This window comes from Cetorhinus maximus, chromosome 10 (genome assembly GCF_964194155.1).
Source record: "Cetorhinus maximus chromosome 10, sCetMax3.hap1.1, whole genome shotgun sequence".
Classification (NCBI taxonomy): domain Eukaryota; kingdom Metazoa; phylum Chordata; class Chondrichthyes; order Lamniformes; family Cetorhinidae; genus Cetorhinus; species Cetorhinus maximus.
Window position 1 is genome coordinate 5,950,285 of NC_135888.1, and position 27,392 is coordinate 5,977,676.

The 27,392-nt window shown below is 44.3% G+C and overlaps 1 protein-coding gene across 1 annotated transcript in view; it reads right to left on the minus strand.

Moving 5' to 3' along the window:
- The window catches only part of LOC144686120 (nuclear receptor subfamily 6 group A member 1), a 299,137-nt gene that overhangs the window by 52,932 nt on the left and 218,813 nt on the right, over positions 1-27,392 (minus strand). Inside the window, exon 4 of the mRNA XM_078551263.1 lies at positions 15,779-15,834. Within this exon, the coding sequence (XP_078407389.1) occupies positions 15,779-15,834 (56 nt within the window). The remainder of the gene's footprint in view (positions 1-15,778; positions 15,835-27,392) is intronic.

Sequence of the window (27,392 nt, forward strand, 5' to 3'; positions counted from 1 at the left end):
CAACACACCATGGCTCCTTCAACAGCATCTTCCAAATCCGCGACCTCTACCATCTAGAAGGACAAGGGCAACAGATGCATGGGAACACCACCACCTGCAAGTTCCCCCCAAGCCACACACCATCCTGACTAGGAACTATATCAATGTTCTTTCACTATCGCTGGGTCAAAATCCTGGAACTCCCTTTCTAACAGCACTGTGGGTGTTCTAACAACATATGGACTACAGCGGTTCAAGAAGTCAGCAAACCATTACCTTCTTAAAGGCAATTAGGGATGGGCAATAAATGCTGAGCGGCGCCCACATTCCATGAACAAAAAGTAACCAACTGATGGAAATAGCAGCTCCCTCCTCTGGCTTACTTGATTTAATAATATTCCTGCAGTCCTATTTGAAAAACAAGGTATACCCTTCTGCTTCCATGACTGCTTGCTGACATGGTTCATGGCTCCCAATCACACTTTATTTCCAATTGGAATGGACAGCAATGTCTGTTTAGGTTACTGCAGGCTTAAGGTCTGTAGCAGGACTCGATCTCGACTCTCAAGCTACCAATTAGAGGTTTAAGTCATGTCTGGAGCTTGCCCATAAAACGTTAATCAAACTGTGCCAAACCCACTTGAATTTTCAGTTTCAACAATAATTGTTGGACACGTTAACCCAACATTACATGAACAGATGGTTAGCACAAGAACATAGCCTGTACTGCTGCGTATTTGTAAGGAATAAGACAACGCTGTTCAAAAATCTGTAGCAACAAATCAGAACCAAAAGAAATGACTCACCTGTTTGCATCTGGCCAGAGATTAAACATAATTTCCAAATTCTAAGGAAGTCAAGGCAGATGTTAAATCAGAGGCCACACATTGACAAAGTCGTATAATTCTGTACACATTTTTTGATGACTTAATGGGGGATTTCAGAATATGAAAATACTAGAATAGTATATATATATCTTCTAAAGATAATCTGTACTTTTATGACTTTTTACAATGTGAAGACTGAATCTCCTTTAATGTTACTTTTTTTTTACATGAATGACAAACGGGTGTGGCCTGAATAATGAACCAATTTTCAATTTAGCCTTTCATCTAAAGGACAGTAGTAAATCATGCGTAGTTTTATTATCTAAGCAAGAAGATCTTCCCAAAACAAAATTTAGAGAAATGAAATATTTTTATCAATTGATTGTCATTGATGACCGACCAGAGCTGTTGTTGCATGGCTGCCACTATATTAAAAAAACATTAAGCTTTATTGGGCCAAGAAGCTCAAAACAGTGATTGATTCCACTAATTAAATCTGATGACAATTAATTAATATTCTGTTTAAATAATAAAACTGATATCATGAGTAATGATACATAGGAACTACTAAACTACCTAAAGATGTACATTAAATAATTCAAAACAGCTAATTTTCAGATTATTTGTCTTTTTTCTTCTATTACACATCAAGGCTGGATTTTCATCCTTGAGGCAGGAATTGCAAGTCAGGCCATTTCCCGACGTAGCGATCCCACCTGCTGCTTGGCAATTCCTCTCCTACACTATTTGCATGGTGGGGTGGCGGGAACTGGCTGGAGCCAGGGCCACCACCTTCTGAAGCAGGCCCAAGGTGGAAACGGAGGCGAGAAAGTTAGAAGACCCATCTCCATTCACTGAGATATTGGTCCAGTTCTGTGAAAAATTAGGCACCCTAACCCACCCCTCATCACCTCCACCCACTCCCCCATGCCCCCTCTATAACTCCTCAAATTCTTCTCCATTTCCCCATGCCCCCTCACCCTGTATCCACTATGGACTGAACTCACGAGTCCGATAGAAGCACTGGGAAGTCTTAAGATAATCATGAAACTTTCAAGGCGAACAAACTGCCATTTAAAAACCTTCAAAAAGTTTAATCCTTAGGAGCTCATAAAACTGTCAAACAGCCATTCAAACTTTGCTTGAAAAACGTTAACCCTCTTAAGTACTCAAAACTGTCAAAATAAACAAACAGCCATTCAAAAAACTTAAATCCTATTAACTGTTTATAAAACTATCAAACAAGGCTCACAGTCCCTTCGACAACTTTATCAACTACCCCTGCTGAGCTGAATCTATTAGTAGGGCTTGGAGCTCAACCAAGCATTCATAATTGGATTCTAAATATAGCTGCGTCAACAAAGCCGCTAGAGCTGGATACATTAAAATGGCTATCTACTCCATTGCTTCAAAAGGTTGAACAGGTAGCTGAACTGTCAATCAAAGAAAAGATCAAATCACAGGGGGAAATTGACAATTAAATTCTTAGTCCCTATACTCTTGAAGTGTCCTAATGCAGCTGAACACTTTCACAATGCTGGTCAATTTAATGGTCATTTACCTTTTCTAAACAAAGTACTATCATTAATCATTGTCTTAAAAACATATTTAACTTATCATACACCATTACATTAGGACATGTGAAGTTGCCAACACCTTTTGAACTCACCTGTCAAAAGGTTCCTGGCTCCAGACTAGGGTTCCTCCATAGTTCATGATTCCTCTGAAGTGCAGTGAATCATGTCACCTAACAAAATGGGCCTCAATCCATGGAAATAGTGGAAGGATCTAAAATGCCCACCCCCACAATGGAATAGGCAAAAGCGGGATTGCTGCATGGGGGCTTACTACCTGCATCCTTATCCTGTAGCAATAAAAATCCCACAATGACAGCGGGAATCACGGAAACGGATCAGACAGCCATTTTAAAATCCCACCCGCCTCCATTCCAACATAAGTTAAGATATGATATCCTGGGCCCAACCAACCTTCTGTTGAAATGTATGTCTTAACATTTTTGAAAATGTCTATGCTCTCTCATTTAAAGGTTTATGGAAGGAATTTCATGAATCTTGATTTTAACAAATTAACTTGTTTCTGTGAAAGAAAATTCATTCTTCTGCAAAATTAAACAAGAATCCCTTTGGAGTAGAATCAGACATCTATATCATGCACACTTTTTTACATTAAGTACATTGCAGAGTTAGGTGTTGCATCAAATTAATTTCTCATTCCAGAATTGTTGAAAATTGATGTTTGTGCAAATTAAAATCACCAATTCTTTAAGCATTTTGACAATTAAGCATCAATGCATAATAATCTAAATAATCTGTAAGAGTCACATTTATACAATAACCTCATAACTAAAGTAGAAGTATTGCAGACCAGGTTGTCAAATAAGTATGTACCACATGTTATAACACAAATGAGAAGTAGCTGACAATGTAGCTTCCAGCTGAGAAGATTTTGGTTTTTTTAAGAAAAAAACAAATAATTCCTTTACATGGAAGTGGTCCAGAAATTTAATTGAATAGAACTTGAGTGTGACTTCTGCTTACTTTTCAGGCATAAAGTGCTCTGCCATAATGCATCACCTTTCTTTCACTCACTTCCTTCGAAGTTCAAGGGGAGTTATCGCCATGCTATTTGAGATGCATTTTACCCACACTACCTAACAAGATTGAAATTGCTTGCTAATCTATAAATATGATAAAATTTCACTTTTGCCAGGGAACACAAACCTAGAATTAGTTTCTCGGGCGTTATTGGACTACTAAAGTTCTAATATGCCAAACAAGAAGTGTGCATACTATTGCCATAACTGCACTGCCTGCCATATTGGTTAACAGAAAATATCTGACCTTTGCCCACAACAGAAACAGGATTTTACAGAGTCACAGGATCTTTACAACGCAGAAGGAGGCCATTCAGCCCATTGAGTCTGCACTGTCTGAAAAAGCATTTTACTTAGTACCAACTCCCCTGCCTTATCCCCATAACCTTACACATTCATTCTTTTCTGATAGCAATCCAATTTTCCTTTGCATACCTTGATCAAACCTGCCTCCACCACCCTCTCAGGAAGTTTGTTCCAAACTCCAACCACCCTCTGGGTGAAAGAATTTTTCCTCATATCACTTTTACTGCTTTTACCAATTATTTTGAATCTGTGCCTTCTAGTTCTTGATAGTTCCTTGAGTGGGAATGGTTTCTCACTGTTTACCTTGTCCATACCCTCAGGTTCTTGAATATCTCTATCAAGTCTCCTCTCAGTCTTTTCTCCAAGGAAAACAGTCCCAGCTTCTCCAACCTAATCTCATAGTTACAGTTCTTCATCCCTGGAATCATTCTTGTGAACCTCCTCTGTACTCTCTCCAATTCCTTCACATCCTTCCACAAGTATGGCACCCAGAACTGGACACAGTACTCCAGATGAGGCCTAACTAATGTTTTATACAAGTTCAACATGACCTCCTTACTCTTGTACTTAATGACTCTATTAATAAAGCCTAAGATACTATATGCTTTATTAACTGCTCTCTCAACATGCCCCGCCATCTTCAATGACTTATGTACATATACACCAAGGTCGCTCTGTTCCTGCATCTCCTTTAGAGTTTCACCCCTTATTTTATACCATCTCTCCATATTCTTCCTGCCACAATGAATCCCTCCCTCACACTTCTCTGCATTGAACTTCATCTGCTACTTACTTGCCTGCCCAATCCACCAACATGTCTATGTCCTTTTGAAGTTCAAGATTATCCTCATCACAGTTGACAATATTTCTAATCTTCGTATCATCTGCAAATTATGACATCATGCCCTGAATAACACAGTCTAGGTCATTGATATATATCAGGAAAAGCAAGTCCCAACACTGACCCCTGGGGAACTCCACTGCAAACCTTCCTCCAATCTGAAAAATATCCATTAACTATTACTCTTTGTTTCCTGTCCCTCAGCCAATTTCTTATCCAAGTGACTACTCTCTCCTTTATTCCATGAGCTAGAATTTTGATCACAAGTCTGTTGTGTGGCACTGTATCAAATGCCTTTTGAAAATCCATATACACCACATCAACAGCGTTGCCCTTATCAGCATTCTCTGTTACCTACTCAAAAAACTCCAGCAACCTAATTAAACATGATTTTCCCTTAATGAACCCATGCTGGCTTTCATTAATTGTCTTGCACTTGTCTTGGTGACTATTGATTTTGTCCCGAACTATTGTTTCCAGAAGTTTCCTCATCGCTAAAGTCAAACTGACTGGTCTGTAGTTGCCAGCTTTATCCTTGCACCTCTTTTGAACAAGGGTGTAACATTCGCAATTCTCCAGTCTTCTAGCACCACTAAGGAAGACTGGAAGATTATCACTAGTGCCTCTGCAGTTCCCACTCTCATCTCCCTCAGTACCCTTGGATGCACCTCATCTGGTCTTGATACCTTATCAATTTTAAGTAAAGATAGCCTTTCTAAAGCCGCCTCCTTCTCAATTGTAAACTCTTCTAGTGTACCAGTTACCTCCTTTCTCACCTCAGCCTGGGTAGCACCTTCTTCCTTTGTAAAGACTGATGCAAAGTACTCATTTAATACCTCCGTTATTTCACCTGCCCCCACAAGCGAGTCCCTTTTTTTTATCCCTAATCAGTCCAATTCTTTCTTTTACCACCCTTTTATTATTTATATGCTGATAGACGACCTTGGGATTCCCTTTTATATTAGCTGCTAGTCTCATTTCATGCTCTCTCCTTGCTTTTCTTATTAGTTTTTTTCACTTCTCCTCTGGTCCTTCTATATTCAGCCTGATTCTCCATTGTATTTTGACCTGACATCTGTCGTACGCGCACTTCTTCCTTTTCATCTTCACCTCTATCTCTCTTGTCATCCAGGGTGCTCTGGATTTATTTGTCCTGCCTTTCCCTTTCAAAGGAATATACCTTCCGACATTGCCTGCAATACTTTTTCTTTGAAGGTATCCCATTGTTCAGTCACTGTCTTTTCTGCCAACATTTCATTCCAACTCACATGACTCAGATCCATTCTCATCCCATTGAAATTGACTTTCCCCCAATTAATTATCTCTACTCTGGATTGTTCCTTGTCCTTCTCCATGGCCAACCTAAACCTTATGATACCATGGTCACTGTCCCCTAATTGCTCTCTCACTGACATTTGATCCACTTGGGCAAACTCATTCTGCAGAATCAGGTCGAAAGTGCCTTCCCTCTCATTAGACTGGAAACATACTGCTGCAGATAATTATCTTGAATACATTCCAGGAACTCTCACCCCTCTTGTACCTGTGCACTATTCCTATCCAACTCTATATTAGGATAATTGAAGTCCCCCATTATAATTACTCTATAATTCTTGCACCTCTCTGTAACTTCTTTGCTAATTTGTTTCTCTACATCCCTTCCACTAGTTGGTGGTCTATATACTACAACAATGTTATTGCACCTTTTTCATTCCTTACCTCCAGCCAGAAAGATTCCGTCCTTGACCCCCAGAACTCTCTCTCTCCAGTACTGCAATGCCATCTTTAATCAATACTGCCACTCCCCTCGCTTTTCCTCCTTTCTATCTCTCCTAAACACCCTGTAACCAGAGGCAGAATTTTCTGGTCAGCGTGCGAGCGCGGGCCCGACACGCTGATGCATAAAATGACGCGCGATGACGTCAGGCATGCGTCCTGACGTCATCGCACTCAGTAGCGATGTTTTGTTTGGTGGGCACGCGCCCACCAATATGTAAACGGCCTATTAAGGCCATTAAGGATCTAATTAAAGTTATTCTAAATGCTGCCCATCCAACCTTAAGGTTGATGATCCTCCCCCTCCTAACCTCCCCAATCCCTGGCACCATATTCCCTGCAGCCCTTACCCAACTCGCCCCAGATTCTCATACTGCCTATCCCCCAATTTTTGGGTGCCCAATCCCCAACCCGGCATTGCCCAGCCTTCCAATTCCCAACCTGATTCGTATCCCATCATGCTATCTAAGGATCCTCAGGCCTCACCATTCAAGCACAGGAAAAGTACACAGCACTTCCCACACACAAACAGAATTATTGGGTCGTGGATTAGCATCAAATTAACTCTCTCTTAACTAATGAAAAATAAAAAGGAAAGGATTCTGGGGGTTGTAGTAAAGCTGAGACTATTCCTCAAAGGATCAAATTGGCTGAAACAGCAGCAGCAACAAAATGACAAATAAGCAAAGAAAACGAAAAGAAATGAGCACTAAAAGACAGAGAAGGATTGATAAAATACTCAACAAGAACTCTGGAGAGAGGTCAAGGACAGACTTAAAACCAAAACAGCAAGAAATACTTTGAACATGCACAAAGCAAACTGCACCAAGGAGACATTAGAGAGGAGGAATGAAGCACTAGGAAAAAGCAAAAATATTGAATATGCGAAAGATACTGGGGGCAAGATTTGATCAATCCTGAAAATGGGCCTAGGAATCGTGATGCAGGATTAACCTGCCCATGTTCCTTCCGATCCAGAAAGTGTGCAAACTTCAGGCTACTTGCTCAATTAAGTGATTTCTGCATGCAGCCCAGCACTGGACATGCTGTTGCATGGCTGCACAACTTAACAGGGTGTCCACGTTTGTGCAGGATAGGACCACTTAAAACTAGCCTGCATTGCTTAATGCCAGTCTGCACTTCTTAAAGGCATATTCTGGTGCAGCAGTTTGCTCATACCTAATATCTTTCTCACATCCTACTTTCCCCTCATCCCACAATCTTCTCTGAATTACAAGTCTCAGACGTGGCCAAAAGGATGGTGAGAGGGGCTGTAACAGAGGGATGCTAAGATGTGTGACTGTTGTCTGAATGGGGAATTGGGGTTGTGTTTACTGGTACTGCAGCCAGATAAGCCGATCACAGACAGCCCGATCGAAGGGGATGTGTTGGTTGCCTCCTTCCATCCTCCTTCTTCTCCTGAGCGGCTCCAAACACTTGGTGACGAGATTGTGCAAGGTGCAGCAAGCTGCAATGAATCGTGACACACGCTCTGTAGGGTCCAGCAGTGTTTCTTCAGGGTGGTCCAGGCAATGCAAGCATTACTTAAACACCCCAATGTTCTTCTTGATTGTAGCTGCAGTGATCTTGTTATATGCATGCTGCCCAGGTGTGCTTGGGTTGAATACCTGAATCATGAGCCAGGTGGTCAATGGATAGTCCCTGTTTCCCAGCAGCCACCATCCAGTTTGATGCGGTGACTCCAATAATAAGGGAACAGAGGACTGGCTCAGAATAAAGGAATTACGACTGCTGCCATGGCACCGGGCATTCACCTGCATGACGTGTTGAGCTTGGAGACACACAAGCACACAGCGAGTGGAATGCTTTACAGTTGTGGTACATTCCTGAATTTACATGCAGTGTTCTGGAAAGCCGTGTAGTCGGTGGCATCCCTGGAGCATGGGGAAGCCCCCTATCATGGCAAAGCCATGTGCACACCCTGCCTGCTTCTCTGCAGAAAGAGAGGAGGCAATGTATTATCCTTCCTTCCCACACAATGCATCAGTCACCTCTCTTATAGAACAGTGGACAGTGAACTGAACTGCGAGATGTTGGAGATGACCCCTGCTCCAACCTGGAAGGAGCCTGACACAAAGTAGTTCATGGCCAAAGTCATCTTCACAGTCACTGGCATTGACCTCCTTGCCTTGCTTTTAAGTTGCACATCTACCTACAGCATGTGGCTGATTTCAAGGAGCAACTCTTTAGCGAATTCCTGGTTGAGGTTGAAGAAAGAGAATTCCTCCGTAAGGACCTGGGGTGGATATGATCTCCTTCTGAAAGCCCTCCTGCCTCTGATCAGCTTGTCCTCCTTCATCTCACCACATTCTCCCCATCATGCTGCCAGCAAATGGGGCTGGAAACTACAGCACCCATGACCAGGTGCAAGAGGTCTGAGCAGAGCCCTTGAAGTGAAATCTACTTGTTAAAACAGCCCTCTATAGACATCACAACTTTAAGTAGCATACAAACCACAAAATACTTTTACTAACTTAGCAACAGCCAGTAAAAGTCAATCAGCAACTAACCTGAAAGTGCAGGTGGGGATTCTTCCTGTTGCTGACCACACGCATGAGGTATCAGTAGAGGCGGTGAGGTTGAAAATAGTATTGCTACAGTTAAATCAACATAATGATTGATGTCATCATCTGCCTGCTCTGCATTCCTCTGGCACAGACTCCCAACTAATGACCTCTCCAAAATGGCATCCAGTAGTGCCCACACCAGAAGTGTGGACACCATTCTACATCTGAACCTGCATAGGTAGTACTGAAAATATGGGTGCTATACATCCAAATTTTGTGGCAATTGAAGCTAAAAAGGGGAAAAAAGCTAAAATAAAAAAAGAGTAATTTTAAAGTAAAGAACGAAGGTTTAAAAAACAATGATGAGATTAGAAAGATTGCAGGGTACAGCATAAAGGGCTAAGCTTGATTCCAAGCCATAGTCCTCCTTTATCATACTATCATTCAAAAACATGAGCTATTTATTTTGATGGCAACCAGTAAAGTGTCTCACTTGGGGCTCCAGCAAAACAGGCGGTAATGGAGAAGTTTCCAAAACAATTGGTTCATAAGTCAAAAGTTCAAACTGAAAAACAGCTATACTAAATAAATGGAATAAGAAGAATGATTTAGACTCTGGAATTCAGTTGTCTCAAAAAAAATGTTTGTACCATTTTTAAAAAGCGCTACAATTTTGTAACAAGAACAGATTTACTTTTTTCTGAGATGCATATATTTCATACATTTGTGTAATGACATGAGGAGGCATTTCAGTTAGAATGAGGTAAATGGACAAGTCTAGTGAGTGGAATGCTGGTAACCTTCCAGTTTTGGAAGCCTTATTGTTCTGCAGTTCCACACAAACACATTTAAAATGCGTTACCTTCAGCCACAGGACCTTGTGTTACCCTTGTTTTTATAAGGCACCTGCCAACAAGCCACCCATGAATCATTATGAAATATAAGAGCAATTCACTCAAAAAGGCTTAAGGGCTTGAAGGAAAGAACCTGCAAATCTTTTACTGACCAAGGCACATTTATTTCAAACCTTGCAGAGCTTAAGAGATGCAAGTTTTACATATGTTGCTGGAATGTTGCTTTTGAATACGAAAGAAGAAATTAATAATATATTTTTGAACTAAAGCTAATAGTGGAACAAGGTCAGCAGCCTTCATTTGTTTAAGTGTAATGTAAATAGAATTTGTTCCTCACCCCCCCCTGCCAACCTCCCCCACCAACCCCCCCTCCCCAGCCCCACCCAACTATATTCAAGTTCTGCCTTGGGCGAATATATCATAATCTAACTTAGTCATTGGACTGGGAATGTCTCAATACAATTGCTTTTCTGTGATAAGTTAGTTGATCTCGATAGGGTAGACACTAGAATTGCAGAGTTCACAGCTCTGAGTGTTATCCAGTGACCCTTCTGGAAAGGGCACCTGCATCCAGATCAAGCAAACAGAACCAGATTATGTTGCCCTGGGTCAATTAACCTGCTAAAACTCACTGTCTAGCCTCATACCTGAAACGTAGGCAGTTGAGCAAGACACTGCTCCCATTACCTGTAAAACCAAACACCAAGCATGGCCTACTTCTCTAGCGGAGTAAATGAAAGACGGAGAAAATGGGAAAAAGATACACTCTGTCCTTTCAACTTTTAAGGCCTGGGCTTGAATGCAGTATAGACTCATGGAATAAAACTCTCTGCTGGCCATAAGAACCCCAAAGTGGGTAATCTGAACCTGTGGACATGCAAAAGCCAAATACAGTGGATGTTAGAAATCTCCTTAGGACTTGCCTCCCTGGTTTACAGGGCCTCAACTATAGAATCATAGAGTTACAGCTCATCAAGCCCACAGTGGCTCACTGCAAAAGCGGTTTGGCTAGTCCCACTCCCCTAGTGACCTGCAATTCCTTTCCTTTCAGGTGCTTATCCAATTCCCTTTTAAAAGCCACAATTGAACCTGCCTCCACTAGATTCTCATGCAGTGCATTCCAAATCCAAACCATTCAATGTGTTTTTCTTTGTGTCGCTTTTGGTGTCCTCTGGTTCTCGACTCGTCTGCTACTGGGAATAGTTTTGCCCCATTTACTCATGATTTTGAACACCTCTATCAAGTCTCCTCTCAACCTTCTCTAAAGCAAATAAAACCAACTTCTCCAATCTATCCACTTAATTGAAGTCTTCCATCCCTAGAACCATTCTCATAAATCATTTCTGCACTCTCAAAAGTCTTAACATCCTTCCTAAAGTGCAGTGCCCATAATTGAACACAATACTCCAGTTAAGGCCAAATCAGTGTTTAATAAAGTTCATCGTAACTTCCTTGCTGTTCTATATGCCTCTTTATAAAGCCCAGGATTGTGTATGCCTTTTTAATCACTTTTTCAATCTATCCTGCCACCTTCAACGATTTGTGCATTTGAATCCCCAGGTTCCTCTGTTCCTGCACTCACTTTAGGATTGTATCTTTTATTTCCTCATTCTTCATTATTACTACCAAAATGTATCATTTTGCATTTCTCTGCTTTAAATTTCAGCTATGTGTCTGCCCATTCCACCAGCACATGTTCTCTTGAAATCTATCACTATCCTCCTCAAAGTTCAGCATACTTCCAATTTTTATGTCAGCTGCAAACTTTGAAATTGTACTCTGCATACCTATGTTTAAGTTATTAATATATCTCAAGAAAAACAGTAGTCATAGTGCTGACCTCTGTATACCTTCCAGTTCATTCCACTTCTGCACTTCTACTCTCACCCCTTACCCTCTCTCCCAGAGCCATGATAGGGTTCTCCTGGTCTTCACCTGTGTTAGCCTTGGGTCAGATGGTAGCCTACCAATCAGCCAGAGGTTGTGGTTTCAAGTCCCATTCCAAAACTTGAGCACAAAGAACTAGGCTGACACTCCAATGCAGTAGTGTGGAAGTGCTGCACTGTTGGAGGTGCCGTCTTTCAGATAAGACATTAAACCGAGGTTCCACTTCCCCTCTGAGCTGGATGTGAAAGAACCCATGGCACTGTTTCGAAGGAGAGCAGGGGAGTTATTTTGGTGCCCGGTCCAATATTTATCCCTCAATCAACATCACAGATTATTGGTTATTATCACATTGCTGTTTGCAGGAATTCGTGGGCTGAAGTTGGCTGCTGCGTTTCCAACATTACAACATCGACAATATTTCAGAAGTACTTTTTAAAATTTATTCTTTCATGGAACGTGGCCATCACTGGTTAGGCCATCATTTATTGCCCATCCCTAATTTCCCTTGAGAAGATGGTGCTGAGCTGCCTTCCTGAACCGTTGCAGTTCATGTGTAATAGGTACAACCGCAGTGCTGTTAGGATGCGAGTTCCAAGATTTTAACCCAGCGACAATGAAGGAATGACAAAATAGTTCTAAATCAGGATGATGTGTTGCTTGGAGGGGTCCTTGCAGGTGGTGGTGTTCCCATGCATCTGCTGTGCTTGTCCTTCAAGGTGGTGAAGGTCATGGGTTTGGAAAGTGCTGTCGAAAGAGCCTTGGTAGCAAATTGCTGCAGTAAATCTTGTACATGGTACTTGTTGCTGCCACTGTGCATTGGTGGTGGAGGGAGTGAATGTTTAAGATGGTGCATGGGATGCTAATAAAGTGGGCAACTTTGTGCTGGATGGTGTTGAACTTCTTGAGTGTTGTTGGAGCTGCACTCATCCAGGCAAGTGGAGAAGTTTCCATCACACTCCTGCCTTGTGCCTTGTAGATGGTGAACAGGCTTTGGGGAGTCAGGTGGTGAGCTACTTGCCACATAATTCCCAGCCTCTGACCTGCTCTTGTAGCCACAGTATTCATATGGCTGGTCCAGTTCAGTTTCTGGTCAATAGTAACCCCCAGGATGTTGATAGTGGGGGATTCAGCACTGGTAATGCCATTGAATGTGAAGGGGAAGTGATTAGATTAACTCTTGGTGGAGATGTTCATTGCCTGGTATTGTGTGGCACGAATATTACTTGCCACTTTATCAGGCAAAGCCTGGATGTTGTCCAGGTCTTGCTACATATGGACACGGACTGCTTCAATATCTGAGGAATCTTGAATGCTGCTGAATGTTGTACAATCATCAGCGAATATCCCCACTTCTGACCTTATGATGGAGGAAAGGTCATTGATGAAGTTGAAGGTGATTGGGTCTAGGACACTAACTTGAGAAACTCCTGCAGCAATGTCCTCTAACAGCCACAACCATCTTCCTCTGTGCTAGGTATGACTCCAACAAGCGGAGAGTTTTCCCCGATTCCCATTGACTCCAGTTTTGCTAGGGCTCCTTGATGTCACACTCGGTCAAATGTCAAATGTCAAGGGCAATCATGCTCACCTCACCTCTTGAGCTCAGCTCTTTTGTCCATTTTTGGACCAAGGTTGTAATGAGGTCAGGAGATGGCCCTGGCAGAACCCAAAGGGAGTACCAGTGAGCATGTTATTGCTGAGTAAGTACCACTTGATAGCACTGTCGACGACAACTTTCATAATTTTGTTGATGATTGAGAGTAGACTGATGGGGTGGTAACTGGCTGAGTTGGATTTGTCTTGCTTTTGGTATACAGGGCTTAGCTGGACAATTCTCCACAATGCCAGTGTTGTAGCTGTACTGGAAAAGCTTGGCCAGGGGCACTAATTCTGGAGCACCAGTCTTAAGCACTACTATGGGAATGTTATCAGGGTCCATAGCCTTTGCAGTATCCAGTGCCTTCAGCCATTTCTTGATATCACATGGAGTGAATCAAACTGGCTGAAGACTGGTACCTGTGATGCTGGGGACTTCAGGAGGAGGCTGAGATGGATCATCTACCTGGCACTTCCCCAGATGATGATTGCAAATGCTTCAGCATCGTCTTTTGTACTGATATGCTGGGCTTCCCCCGTCATTGATGATGGAGATATTTGTGGAGCCTCCTTCTCCAGTCAGTTGTTTAATTATCCATCACCATTCATAGCTGGATGTGGCAGGACTATAGAGCTTAGATCCGATTCATAGGTTCTGGGATTGCTTAGCTCTGTCTATCACATGCTGCTTATGCTTTTTGTCATGCAGCGATCCTGTGTTGTAGCTTCACTGGGTTGCCACATCATTTTTAGGTATGCCTGGTGCTGCTGCTGCTGGAATGCCCTTCTGCACTCTTCATTGAACCAATGTTGATTCTCCAGCTTGACGGTAGTGGTAGAGTGGGGGATTTGCCAGGCCATGAGTTTACAGATTGTAGTTGAACACAATTCTGCTGCTTCTGATGGCCCACAAAGTTTCATGGATGTCCAGCTTTGCATTGCTAGATGTGTTTGAAATCTATCCCATTTAGCATGGTGGTAGTACCGCACAACATGGTGGAAGGTATCCTCAATGTGATGACAGGGCTTCATTTCCACAAAGTGGTCACTCCTACTGATGCCGCCATGAAGAAATGCATCTGTGACAGGCAGATTGGTGAGGATGACATCATAAAGAGTTTTTCTCCCAATTTTGACACAATCCCCAGATGTTGGCAAGGAGGACTTTGCAATGTCAACAGTGTGCTGATGCTATTTCCGGTGCCTAGGTCGATGCCAGTGGTCCGTCCGGTTTCATTCCGTATTGACATTTCTGTAGCAGTTTCATACAACTGAATGGCTTGCAGGGCTATTTCGGAGAGTGTTTAAAAGTCAACCACCTTGCTGTTGGTCTGGAGTCACATGTAGGCCAGACCAGGTAAGGACAGCAGGTTTCCTTCCCTGAAGGACACTAGTGAACCAGAGAGGTGTTTATGATAATCGACAATAGTGAGACTAGCTTTTAATTCTAGATTTTATTAATTGAATTTGAATTCGATCAGCTACCGTGGTGGGAATTGAACCCATGTCCCCAGAGCATCAGCTTGCACTTCTGGGTTGCTAGCTCAGTGACATTATCACTACACCACCACCTCTCCCAACTTCATGGGCAGCAAAGCGCTTTGGGACATCTGATGGTGGTGGAAAGTGCTAAATAAATACATGTCTTTCTTCCTTTCACCTTCCACCCACCAGCCTTCACATTCAATGGATCATTCTCTGCCACCTCCAGAATGATACCACCAAACACATCTTCTCCTTTTCCCATACAGCATACAGAAGGGATTATTCCGTGTGACATTCTGGTCCACTCCTCAATCCTCTCCATTTCCCCATGCAAACAGAGGATTTGCAGTATCTGCCCTTTCACTTCCTCCATTCTCACTGCCCAAGCCCCCAAACATTCCTTTCCAGGGGAAACAGCTGTATTATGTAGTACCTATGAGAGTTCTATCCTCATACTACAAAGCTTTTCAATTTTCCCTCAATTTGATAAGCATAAGTTTATCCGAAACATAAATTTAAAGATTCTGTGTCAACATGAGAAGTAGCAAGAGATTTTATTTCATTTAATTTTAACGGAAAAATGTGTTTTGGAAAGATGAAATCATCTTTTTTACTGACACAGTTACACCACTAAATTCAATTTAGTAAAAGTATATTTTTGGAATAATAAAATTGCAATGAAGTCAGAGCAGCAGAGGTTTATGTTTATTTCACACCCAGACTTGAAATGACTGGGGTGAATTCATTTAGTATTTGCATGTACTTGCCTTTCACCCTTGAGAATGACAAAAGAGCATTATGCACAAAGTACCTTGCTTTACCAAAAATTTGAGACTGGACACATTTTTTTCAAAAGTGAATAGTAGATGACTGTATTAATCAAGGTGAGCATGGTTTAGCCACATTAATCTAGGAGAAAGATTAAACAACATTTGCCTCTTCAACACTTTTTACAGCTAACATTACATTATATTCATACAATATTTTGCTGAAACAATGACTGCTATTTGTTCAATTGAACTGTAGAGTTGTTTTTAAAACTGTTTTATTATATATTGTTTCATTTCCATGATTGTAAAAAATACCTGAACAGGACCAATACTTTTGTTTCTACCTCCTGGCATTCCATCCTCCCTGATTGCTGCAAAAAAAAATAAAAACATATCAGCTTAACAACAATACCATTAGTGCATTTACAAGACTGATTTTCATTTTCATTTGAGTGCAAGTTTTGTGCTCTTGTCACACACCAATTAGAAAAAAGGCAGATGATGTACCCCAAGTTTCTGCCAATGTTACTCTGGGCTAACCATTAATAGTCAAGTAACAATTACATTAAGGCATTCTTGTGTTGAATCTCCTTCAAATCTTGTGGGAAAGCAGCTGACATCGACTCGCCTCCTCCCCCTTTAATACTGATGGAATTATGAATCGGATCACAGTAACCTGTACCGTTCTTTTCAATGTGCTAGTTACGGAATAGGAGACCATGTGGCCCCTCGAGCCTGCTCTGCTATTCAATAAGATCATGACTGATCTGTTTGTGTTTCGAATTCTACATTCCCCTCTACCCCGAATGACCTTTGATTCCCTTGCCTAACAAGAATCTATCTGCCTCTGCCTTAAAAATATTCAATGATCTCTTCTTCCCCCGCCTTCTGAGGCAGGGAGTTCCAAAATCACACAACCCTGAGAGAAAAAATTTCTCCATCTCTGTCCTAAAACAGTGCCCCCTAGTTCTGGACTCCTTTCCCATCCTTTCCACGTCCACCTTGTCAAGAACATTCAGGATCTTATATACTTCAATCAAGTCACCCCTCACTCTTCTAAACTCATGTGGAAACAAGCCCAGCCTGTCCAACCTATCCTTATAAGACAACCCACTCATTCCAGATATCAGTCTAGTAAACCTCATCAGGGCTGCCTCCAATGCACTTACATCCTTCCTTAAATAAGGGGACCAAAGCTGCACACAGTATTCAAGATGTGGTTTCACCAATGCCCTGTATAACTGAAGCAAAACATCCTTACTAACTTTTTATGGCTCATGCACTAAAACACCTAGATACCTCTGCACCTCAGTTTTAAAATTCCTAATTTTTAATAAAAGGAAATTATGGTGTTTTAAAAAATGGTTACTAAAATATTTCCCCCACAGATAAATTATTGCAACTAAATATTCTGAAAAATATTGTTTTTGAAGAATGTATGTAATAGGGGTTACTGAGCATCCACAAAAGTTCAGACAAATAGACTTTGTGCAGGTTTTAACATGTGCATTTAATATAAAAATAAATTCCTTCAATATCTTAAGAACATGAATTTCCTTTCCAATTAAGTAGCTCAATATAATATCTCATAAAACAAGGTTAGAATTTCCTTCATCCCATAGTCCTAAAAATCTGAACTCCACTAATGTAAAAATGTTGTATTCTATGACACCAAACTTTGGGTCATGCTGTGTTTCAACCCTGGCAAAACCTTTCAATTTATTTTAATCAAAATCTTGATCCAATAACAAATACACTTGTAAATGGTCAACGAGTCCCAAAACTGAATGCCCAGTAACAAAAAGGTGCAACAATGCCAACCCATTTCCCAAATAACCAGTTAAGCTAGGTTACCATTAGTTATTTTAAAGCTGTGAACTAGTTTTCCAAGGTATTACAAGGTTGTCTGCCACTCAGTATCAGTTTGATGAAGTATTTAAAAATCAAGGGAAAAATCAGGTGGACTTTTCAATATTTTAACTAATATTTATGAAAAGCATTTCTGAGATATTATTTAGTTTTAAGATTGGAACACAGAAGGAAATTCCCTGGGGTCCTTTACTACAATATTAGAGGCCAACAGCACATTGTATTACTATGAAATACTGGGCACGAAGGCGTGCTTTGTATCACATTGCATGCGACAATGCAATCCAAGTGACTGGAGCATTAAACGCTGGCGCATCTTAAGTGTGTCAAGCTTATTAAGGGCCCAAACTATGGTTAGACATAAAAACACATAATATGATCAAAGTGCCCCACTGACACCCCAAAGACTAAAATTGGACTCCATCATACCCATTTTCAGGGCACAAAATAGGTCTAAAAATTATCAATGTTGTGATGCTAAGCTCAAACAGCACCAGATGTATGTCCAATGCCATACTAGTTTGGTTGATATTGAGGTGTTCCTTGAAGCTGCCCGAAATAGGTGCCAAGGATCTTTCATTTGCAAGTGATGGGCCTAACGCCAATTTCATAATTCTGCACCATTATTTGGCAGTCATTCCAGGTTTTTCTGCTAGAGGTCACCCACAAAATGGTGTTTTTTTCTCTTTATCTTAATTTGGAGCAAGGAAGAGCAGGAATTTTCCTCCTGGCTCCACAGCAATGCTGTGGGCTACTGCCAGCCTGCATATGTCCCTTTTGTTCAGCTCCTCACTCCTACCCCACCCCACAATTAGACCTGAGGGCTACTGTTAGGTTAAATTGGTATGAAATAATAAGCTGCCTCTTGACATTGGATTGGCCTCCAGAGCACAGCACAATTATGAAAATGAGGCCCATGGTTCAATTTGCATAAGGGTTAGCTCTCCAGCTTCTATAACACGCATCAAACACATCGGGTGGAATTGTCCCAGATTTACAATATTGTGGTAATGTGTGGATGAAATGACGGTTTACCCGCCGGCCACAATGACGGCTTTTCACGCCAAACCTGCTGCGTTAATTATGCATTCCTGGGAAACACACTGTTTCCTTGGCAGGCGGGCTCTCATTCACCACCACGCCATTACCTCGCCGCTTCATCATGCTGGGTGCCATACTTAAAGTCCAGCCGCATGCACAGTGCTTCCAGCCCACGACTGCTGCAAAGATGACAGAATAGCCCCGAAAGGCAAAAAGACTGCACCCCCCAGGTTCAATTACACTTCCCTCCAGCGCTTTTAGGGCACAGTGGAGGCTCACCATGATGTCCTCTACCCCTCTCTGACCGCAGGATTGGCAGCAACCTCACTAATTCAGCTTGGGAGGTGGTGGCAGCGGTGGTCAGCGCCAACAATCTGCAAAAGAGGACAGCCACCCAGTGCCAAAAAAAGATGAATAGTTTCATCTGTTCTGCCAAGGTAATTCACTCGTCTTATCACTTTCAACTCTCACACTCACAAACCCATCACACATCCACAGGTATCTTACACCTCAAGGGACAACACCACCAACTCTCTCACACACCCTCACATCTCCATCAGGCTCATATACCCTATCGAGCTCACGTCCTCAACCTGTCCATGGCTCCACTCGCCACACAAACATTCCACACAGTGCCATGTGTCCTGCTCACACTCTCTCCATCTGTTTCCATGCAGGAGAAGCTTGCTCACCTCAGCAGGAAGAGGTCCCAGACCCTGGCGGGGGTGGGGGGAGGGGGTTTGGTGGGTGGAGTTGCCCACATTAGGCCCCTCAGACACTTTGAGGAGTGTGCCATCACACTGATTGGTTAGGACGTGGACCGTGCCTGGAGTGATGGTGAGGTTGGTGGCGAACACCCTCGCAAGATCCTGCACCAGATCATCCCTCTCTCAACGAAAATGTGAGTGCCCTCTCTCCTGCTTTTGACTCTGCTGCCATACACTACTTATCTCTATTTTGGTTCACAGGGAGCTCTGCCAAGCGACTGACACCCTCAGCCAGTCATTCTCTCAGCTCCATCCATGTCCTCACCACAAGCCAAAAGGACACCTCCTCCATTGAAGAGCTGGAAATAAGCAGCCTGGAAGACCTGTCACAGCGCTTACCCACACCCTGCACCAGCACAGAGACACACGCCTCGGTGGAACTTAGATCTAGAGCAGGCTCGGGTTCACAATCTGTTAGTCACTGCACGGACATATGTCCACAGTAGCAGGATGCAGGTTCGTGCAAGCTCCCCGGCACGTGGAGGACTGCTGGGGATCAGGCATCTGTGAGGTCCCAGTCAGATGACGAGCCTCTAGATTTGGCCATCTAACTCATCCTGGAGAGTCAGCAGAGGGCGGGGGGGGGGACACATCACACAGAGCTGGTCGACGCCCTCAACAGAGTGGCATGCAAGCCGGAGGAGTGTGTCCGCCTGCTCTCTGATGAAGCTTTGCCATGTATGGAGGTCTTATTGGGGAGGATGGCGGACACCATGGAGATCCTGGCCCAGCAGAACGTGGAGATGTGTGCAGACCTGCACTCCATTGCGTGAGCCATGGGTGAGTTCCTGCAGTGGCAACACGAGGGGGAAACAGGGCATCTTGACATCATTCCAGGTGCTCCTTCCCCTCAATGAGTCAGGCCGGGGCCCCTGGGCACCAAGGGAGGAGGAGCGGAAGTTGGACACTCCTGGGTCATCCACTCAGGAATCTCAAAAGCCGTCCTCTCCCTCCAAGTCCCATTTGCCTGTGAGCCCATTAACCTCATCCTCTGTCACTGCAGAGGGAGTGGCTGGCCACTGGAGGAGAAGTGTGTGTGTGTGTGTGTGTGTGTGTGTGTGTGTGGCAGGGCCTTTCAGAGCCTTGTGCAAGCACTCTCCCATGCACGTGGATCCTTCATGTATCATACTCACCTCAACATCCTGAGCATTTTGAATGCTGCCTGCTGAGGTTCACTTTCAGTTGTCCATCTGAGCTGACCTGCGTCTTCACCCACCTAGTAATCGCACTCTCATGCATCACCTGGTCTCGCTCACCATGACTGTTGTTTCATTTTCAATTTGGATAGCATGGTCTGGATTCAGTTTTTCGTGCGCTCCCCCATCTTTTCCCCTCCCCAGTCACCCATTTCCTGTCCCCCATCACAGCTGAACCTCCTAGCATCACCTTCCACCTCCTCTCCATGACCTACCAGCCTCAACCCTTTACTTTCAGGGATGTCCAGGTGAATGTGCACATGCCCTTCCTTCCCGGAAATCCCACCACCATCCACGTTCACCTCCCCAACCTCCTTCTTCCCACCCCCAGGATCCATGTCTGCCTCCGAGTCCCCACCAAAGACCCTCGCCGTCCCTTCTACCACTACCGTCAAACCCTCACCCTCCCACTCTACTGCCTCACTCTGCCCTCGGTCATTCTCACCATTCCTTCATACCATGTCCACCCTCAGTTTGCTCCCCAGGAGGCATCAGACTCCTCACTCGCACATTCACCAGGTCATTCCCCCCAACCCCTGTCTCCACCCCCCTAACCCCTTCCCCCTGCCTTAGTCCTCCCACCCACCCAAATTCCCCATCCCCGCTTAGTCCCTCCCCCTTCCCGACTCCCTCAGGTGCCCTTGCTTCTTCTGCCACCCTTAGTCCTTCCCCCTCCCAACTCCTTCCTCCAGCCTTACCTCTTCCTTCAGTCTCACTTCTTCCTCCAGCCTTACTCCTTCCCCATTCCTCACTCCCTCAGACACCCTCACTTTTCCTCCAGCTTTACTCCTTTCCCATTCTCGACTCCTTCCTCCACTCTAACTTCTTCATCCACCCTTACTCCCTCCCCTCTTCACACTCCTTCCTCCTCCCCAGACTCCCTCCCCCCTCCGCACTCCTTCCTTTACGCCTACCTCCCCAGTTGCCATCTTATCCCCCATTACCCCCTCGTCTCCCCGTACTCCCCACCGTCCCAACCTCACCCCCATCACCTTCATTCCCCGCTCTCAACCTCACCCCCGACACCTTCATCCCCCCCACCCCTCCACCCTCCCCCTCCCAACCTCACCACCAATCTCACCTCCCCCGGACACCTTCATTCCCCACTCTCCACCTCAGCCCCTGACATTTTCATTCCCCCCGCAACCTCACCCTCCAACACCTTCACTTCCCTCCCAACCCCATCCCCTGACAACTTCATTCCCCCTCCCAACCTCAAACCCAACACCTTCATTCCCTTCTCCCAACCTCATTCCCCTGACACCTTCATTCTTCCCCTCCCAACCTCATCCCCCGACCCTTCATTACCCCCTGCTATCTGACCCCCACAACACCTCTTCCTCTCCCAGTTGATCCTAGATCTTCCTCTCCCACCCCTTAGATCATCATCGGTTGTCAGCATCAACGGTGTCTTTACAACTTCTGTGAGCTGCTTCGCAGCAGAGCCATGTCCATAAGAAACCACCCAGCATGCCATGGATGCTCCTCAAGGATCCCGTTGCTGTTGGGCACCAGCATCTTCTGCTCCTCAGATGCTCACAATGTGAGCAAGGCCCTGGCAGTAAATCCTGACTTATGCACGTCACAATTGTCAAGACATGTTTTGCACTGGCACGTTTTCCTGCCGACATTGGTGGACTATCCAGCAGGGGGTGATGAATCCGGCGGGCCTGCTTTATTCTGATATGCTGATGTATTACAATGAGGTTCCTGACGTCCGATGGCGGGGAATGTGGCCCACCATTGGCGGGCGGAGCGGACGATTGCAAACTGGTTTCACGACGTCGTGAAACTGATTTCTGGCCTTCTCCATATTGTCCGCTCACACCACTGAACATGCCTGACGCCACTGGGCACGGAAAATCCAGGCCATCGTTAATCTGATGCTCAAGATCAGGCCACAACCTCTCATTGCCTAATGCAAGAGTTACCATGGTGAATGTGCTCTCTTAAACAGAATTCATCTTTTTTCTATTTGTAATGACTGGCTGCACTCCATCTAGTGTCTCCGACTATTTCCCCAGGAGCAGTCTGCTACCTAAATAGGAACTATGGATATTGATCATTATTTGCAAGTTTTGGGGAAGAAGAAAGTGGAGTTGAGGAAGCACGCATGATGGATGAATTTTCACCTTAAGCGATCAAATAGAAAATAATCTTAACTGCTACTTGTATACATGCCAAAGTAATCATACATGGATGCAGGAAAGCCTGCATGAAGAGGCTACTAATCTCCAAAGAGAACATGACAGAACTTTTTTTATTATCCTGAGGCCAAACCAATAAACCACTTTAAGGATAGAGAAGGTTGTCAGTGTCCAAAAAGGTGATTGCAACTTGGAATTTACGCTGCTCGGTCTCCCAAGCAATAGTAAGAGATTTATGGCAAAGCTCCCTCAACCTGCTGTGCATGCTTGCATAACGCTGATCACAGATACCTTCTTTTTCAACCCACATTATTCATCAATTTCCCCATGGAAAACAGGTGGCAACTCAAAGAATCCCACACTTTTATAAACTAGCTGAATTCGCCAAGATATTGTGGATAGCACATGTTGCTATATGGGTCCTTAGCCATAGAACCATTTGCCTTTATTAATTCTTTCATGGAATGTTCATATCACTGGCTAGGCCAGAATTTGTTGACCATCCCTGATTGCCCTTGAGAAAGTGATGATGAGCCACCTTCTGGAACCGCTGCAGTCCATGTGTTGCAGGTACACCCACAGTGCTGTTAGGAAGGAAGTTCCAGGATTTTGTTCCAGTGGCAGTAAAAGAACAGCGATTTAGTTCCAAGTCAAGATGGTGTGTGGCTTGGAGGGGATGTTGGGAGCAGGTGGTGTGCTCCCATGCATCTACTGCCCTTGACTTCAAGATGGTAGAGGTTGTGGGTTTGGCAGGTACTGTTGAAGGAGTCCTTGCTAGTTGATGTAGTGCATCTTATTTATGGTACACACTGCTGCCACTGTACGTTGGTATTGGAGGGAGCTTCAAAAACAGAAAGGAAATATGCTCGATTTCTGTGCAGTTGGTCTGTGACCATACAGACAAAAAAACATTCCAAGTTAATACCCAGTTACTTGATTAACTAAACCATCATCAAGGCTGCCCACAGCCACACCCAGAAATACAAAAGCATGGGGCTGATTTTCATGTTAGCACAGTACACCAGGATAAGAGGAAGCAGTGGCATAGTGGTAATGTCACTGCACTAGTAACCCAGAGGTCCAAGCTAATGATTTGGGGACACGAGTTCAAATCCCATCATGGATTTGAATTCAATTACACTGGTTGAACCATAAAGCTGGTCATCACAGGTTCACAAATGTCCTTTAGCGAAGGAAATCTGCCATCCATACAGTGATGTGGTTGACTCTTAAATGCCCTCTGAAATGGCCTAGCAAGCCACTTGTATCAAACCGGTACAAGTCTACAAGGAATGAAACCAGACAGACCAGGCATTGACCTAGGCACCAGAAATGACAACGGCAAACCAGACCCCGTCGACTCTGCAAAGTCCTCCTTACTAACATCTGGGGGCTTGTGACAAAATTCGGAGAGCTGTCCCACAGACTAGTCAAGCAACAGCCTGATATAGTCATGCTCACCTTGTCATACCTTACAGACAATAACCCAAAACCCGACCATCAACATCCTTTGGTATGTCCTGCAGAACAGACCCGCGAGAGGTGGTGGCACAGTGGTATACAGTTGGGGGGAGTAGCCCTGGGAATTTCCCCGGTAATCACCCTGGCAATTCTAAACATTGACTCCAGACCCCATGAACTCCCATGGCATCAAGTCAAACCTGGGCAAGGAAACCTCTGATTGCCATAGACTGCACCCCCTCCCCCCAACCTGATGAATCAGTACTCCATATTGAACACCACTTGGAAGCAGCATTGAGGGCAAGGGCACAGAAGGTACTCTGGGTGGGGGACATGAATGCCCATCACCCAAGAGTGGCTCAGTAGCACCACTACTGACTGAGCTGCCTGAGTCCCAAAGGGCATTGCTGTTAGACTAGATCTGTGATAGGTGGTGAGGGAACCAACAAGAGGGAAAACTTGTACAACTTTGTCCTCACTAATCTACCTATCGCAGATGCACCTGTCCATGATGGCATCGGTAGGCATAACCACCGCAGAGCGCTTGTGGAGACCAAGGCCTGTCTTCACTTTGAGGATACCCTTCATCGTGTTGTGTGGCACTACCACCATGCCAAATGGGATAGATTTCGAACGGATCTAGCAATTCAAAACTAGGCATTCATGAGGCGCTGAGGGCCATCAGCAGCAGGGTTATATTCAACCACAATCTGTAAACTCATGGCCTGCCATATCCCCCATTACCATCAAGCCAGGGTGAACAACCTGGTTCAATGAAGAGTGTAAGAGGCATGCCAGGAGCATCACCATGCATAGCTAAAAATGAGGTGCCAACCTAGTGAAGCTATAACACAGGAACACTTGCATGCTAAACAGTAGAAGCAGCATGCGATAGACTGAGCTAAGCAATCCCACAACCAACGAGTCATGTCTAAGCTCAGCAGTCCTGCCATTCCAGTCATGAATGATGGTGGACAATTAAACAATTAACAGCAGAAGGAGGCTCTTCATATATCCCTATTCTCAATGATGGGGAAACCCAGCACACCAGTGCAAAAGACGAGGCTGAAACATTTGCAACCATCTTCAGCCAGAAGTGCTGAGTGGATGTTCCATCTTGGCCTCCTCCTGAGAGGAGGAATCAGAGATGCTGGTCTCAGCCAATTTGATTTACTCCACATGTTATCAGGAAACTGCTGAAGGCCCTGGGTGCTGCAGAGACAATAGGCCTGGGTAACATTCCAGCAATAGTATCTTAAGACTTAACCTCCAGAATAAGCTGCGCCCCTGGCTAAGCTGTCCCTGTACAGCTACAAAGCTGGTATTTACCCAGCAGTGTGGAAAATTGCACAGGTATATCCTGTCCTCAAAAGGCAGGACAAATCCAGTCTGGTCAATTACCACCTCATCAATCTACACTCGATCTTCAGCAAAATGTGATGGAAGAGATGGTCAACAGTGCTATCAAGCGGCACTTACTCAGCATTAGCCTGTTCACTGATGCTCGGTTTGGCTCTGGCAGGACCACTCAACTCCTGACCTCATTCAGCCTTGGGAATCGGGAAGTAAACTCTCCACAGGCTGGACTCATACCTAGCACAAAGAAAATGCATGTGCTTGTTGGAGGTCAATCATCTCAATCCCAGGACATCACTGCAGGAGTTCCTCCAGGTAGTGTGCTAGGCCCAACCATCTTCAGTTGCTTCACTAATAACCTTTCCTGCATCATATAGTCAGGAGTGGAGCTGTTCATCTACAGATGAAATGCAGCACCTCACCAAGGCCCCTTCAACAGCACCTTCCAAACCAGAAACCTCTGCCAGCTAGAAGGACAAGGGCATGGAAACACCATCATCTAAGCCACATACCATCCTGACTTGGAATATATTGCCATTCCTTAAATATCGCTGGGTCAAAATCCTATAACTTTGTTCCTATCAGCACTGTGGGTGTACCTACAGCACATGGACTGCGGCAGTTCAAGAGACACTCACCATCACTTTCTCAAGGGCAATTAGGGATGGGCAATAAATGCTGGCCTAGCCAGTGATGCCCACATCTTGTGAACGAATTTTTAAACAGACATTTGCCAAATATTGCTAAACTTGGATATACTTGTGTACAGTTCATTCCCTAACATGGATAAGTGTTGGATATGATTCACAATTCCTATTAGGTTGCAGAAATTACTAAACCACTGAAGGTGTTTTTAAAGGCCAACAGCAGCTTATAAGTTTGACAAAGTTCCAAAAACACAGGAAAATGTTGCCAAGCAGCTGTGACAATAGCAGGGTCCACAACTTGAGGAGCAGCTGCAGCATGTGCCACTGGTGAAGGATATCTTGTTCACCTCCACCCCTTCCTTGACATTCAACAGGTCAATCAAAAGGCTAATCAGGCCAGATAGAATGTAATCATTGATCAGGTGGACCAAAATTCAATGTCGAACAAAGTTCACCAGGAGTGGTAGATGTGAGAACACACTGCGATTTCATATGAATGTAATTCAGTAACAATTGCTAGCGTAAACTATTCCCTCCTACCCACTCATTCTTTCACTATTTGTTTAGCTTCCCATCATTGCCCACTACCGCATTTAACCAGTTGGGCATGATTGCTTATTAATCAACACTATACACTGCGTTTGGTTTATCAGAACTTGAGTATTGCTGGAAAGAGAGACATGGGGCAGAATCTTCTGGTCAGCATGCAGGGGCGGGCCCCGCACGCTAAACGCGTAAAATGATGCGCGGCGACATCAGACATGCGTCCTGACATCACAGCGTGTCATTCCAATCTTCAGTTCAGCGGGCGTGCACGTTCAGGGTCAGCTGCGCGCCCGTCGAACTGTCAAAGGCCTATTAAGACCATTAATCAACTCATTGAAGTAGTTGTCAGGGCTACCTGCCCAACCTTAAGGTTGGCGGGCAGGCGAAGAGCCCAGGCAGCCTTCGCATTTTTCATGCAACCTCATCCACGGGCAGGATGAAGTTTCATGAAGGGTTTATAACTTTAATAAAAAGTTTTATTAAAATTCATTGACAGTGTCTGTCACATGAGGGGACATGTTAATTTTTCATAATCAAGGTAATCTCCCTGAGGCAGCTCCATGCCTCAGGGAGTTTTCTGCACTCTTTCGCACAAGTGCGCAAAAGAGAGTAGGCCCCGACTCTCCCTCCTCCCCCCACTCGCACAGGTAGCTCTGAGCACTTCCGGGTTTGTCACGCTAGGTGGGCCTTATTTGGCCCACCCACATAAAATGGTGGTGTGCAGCCGATCACGGGTAGTGCTCGGCTGCACGCCCACCTGCGCCCGCTCCCACCCAGCCCACCCGATGGGGAGAAAATTCTCCCCATTGTGTCAAAGCTTTTCATTTTGCATTCATCAGGGCAAAATTCACAAGAATAACAACTGTAAAGGGAACAACAATGTATACTGCATGAGAAGA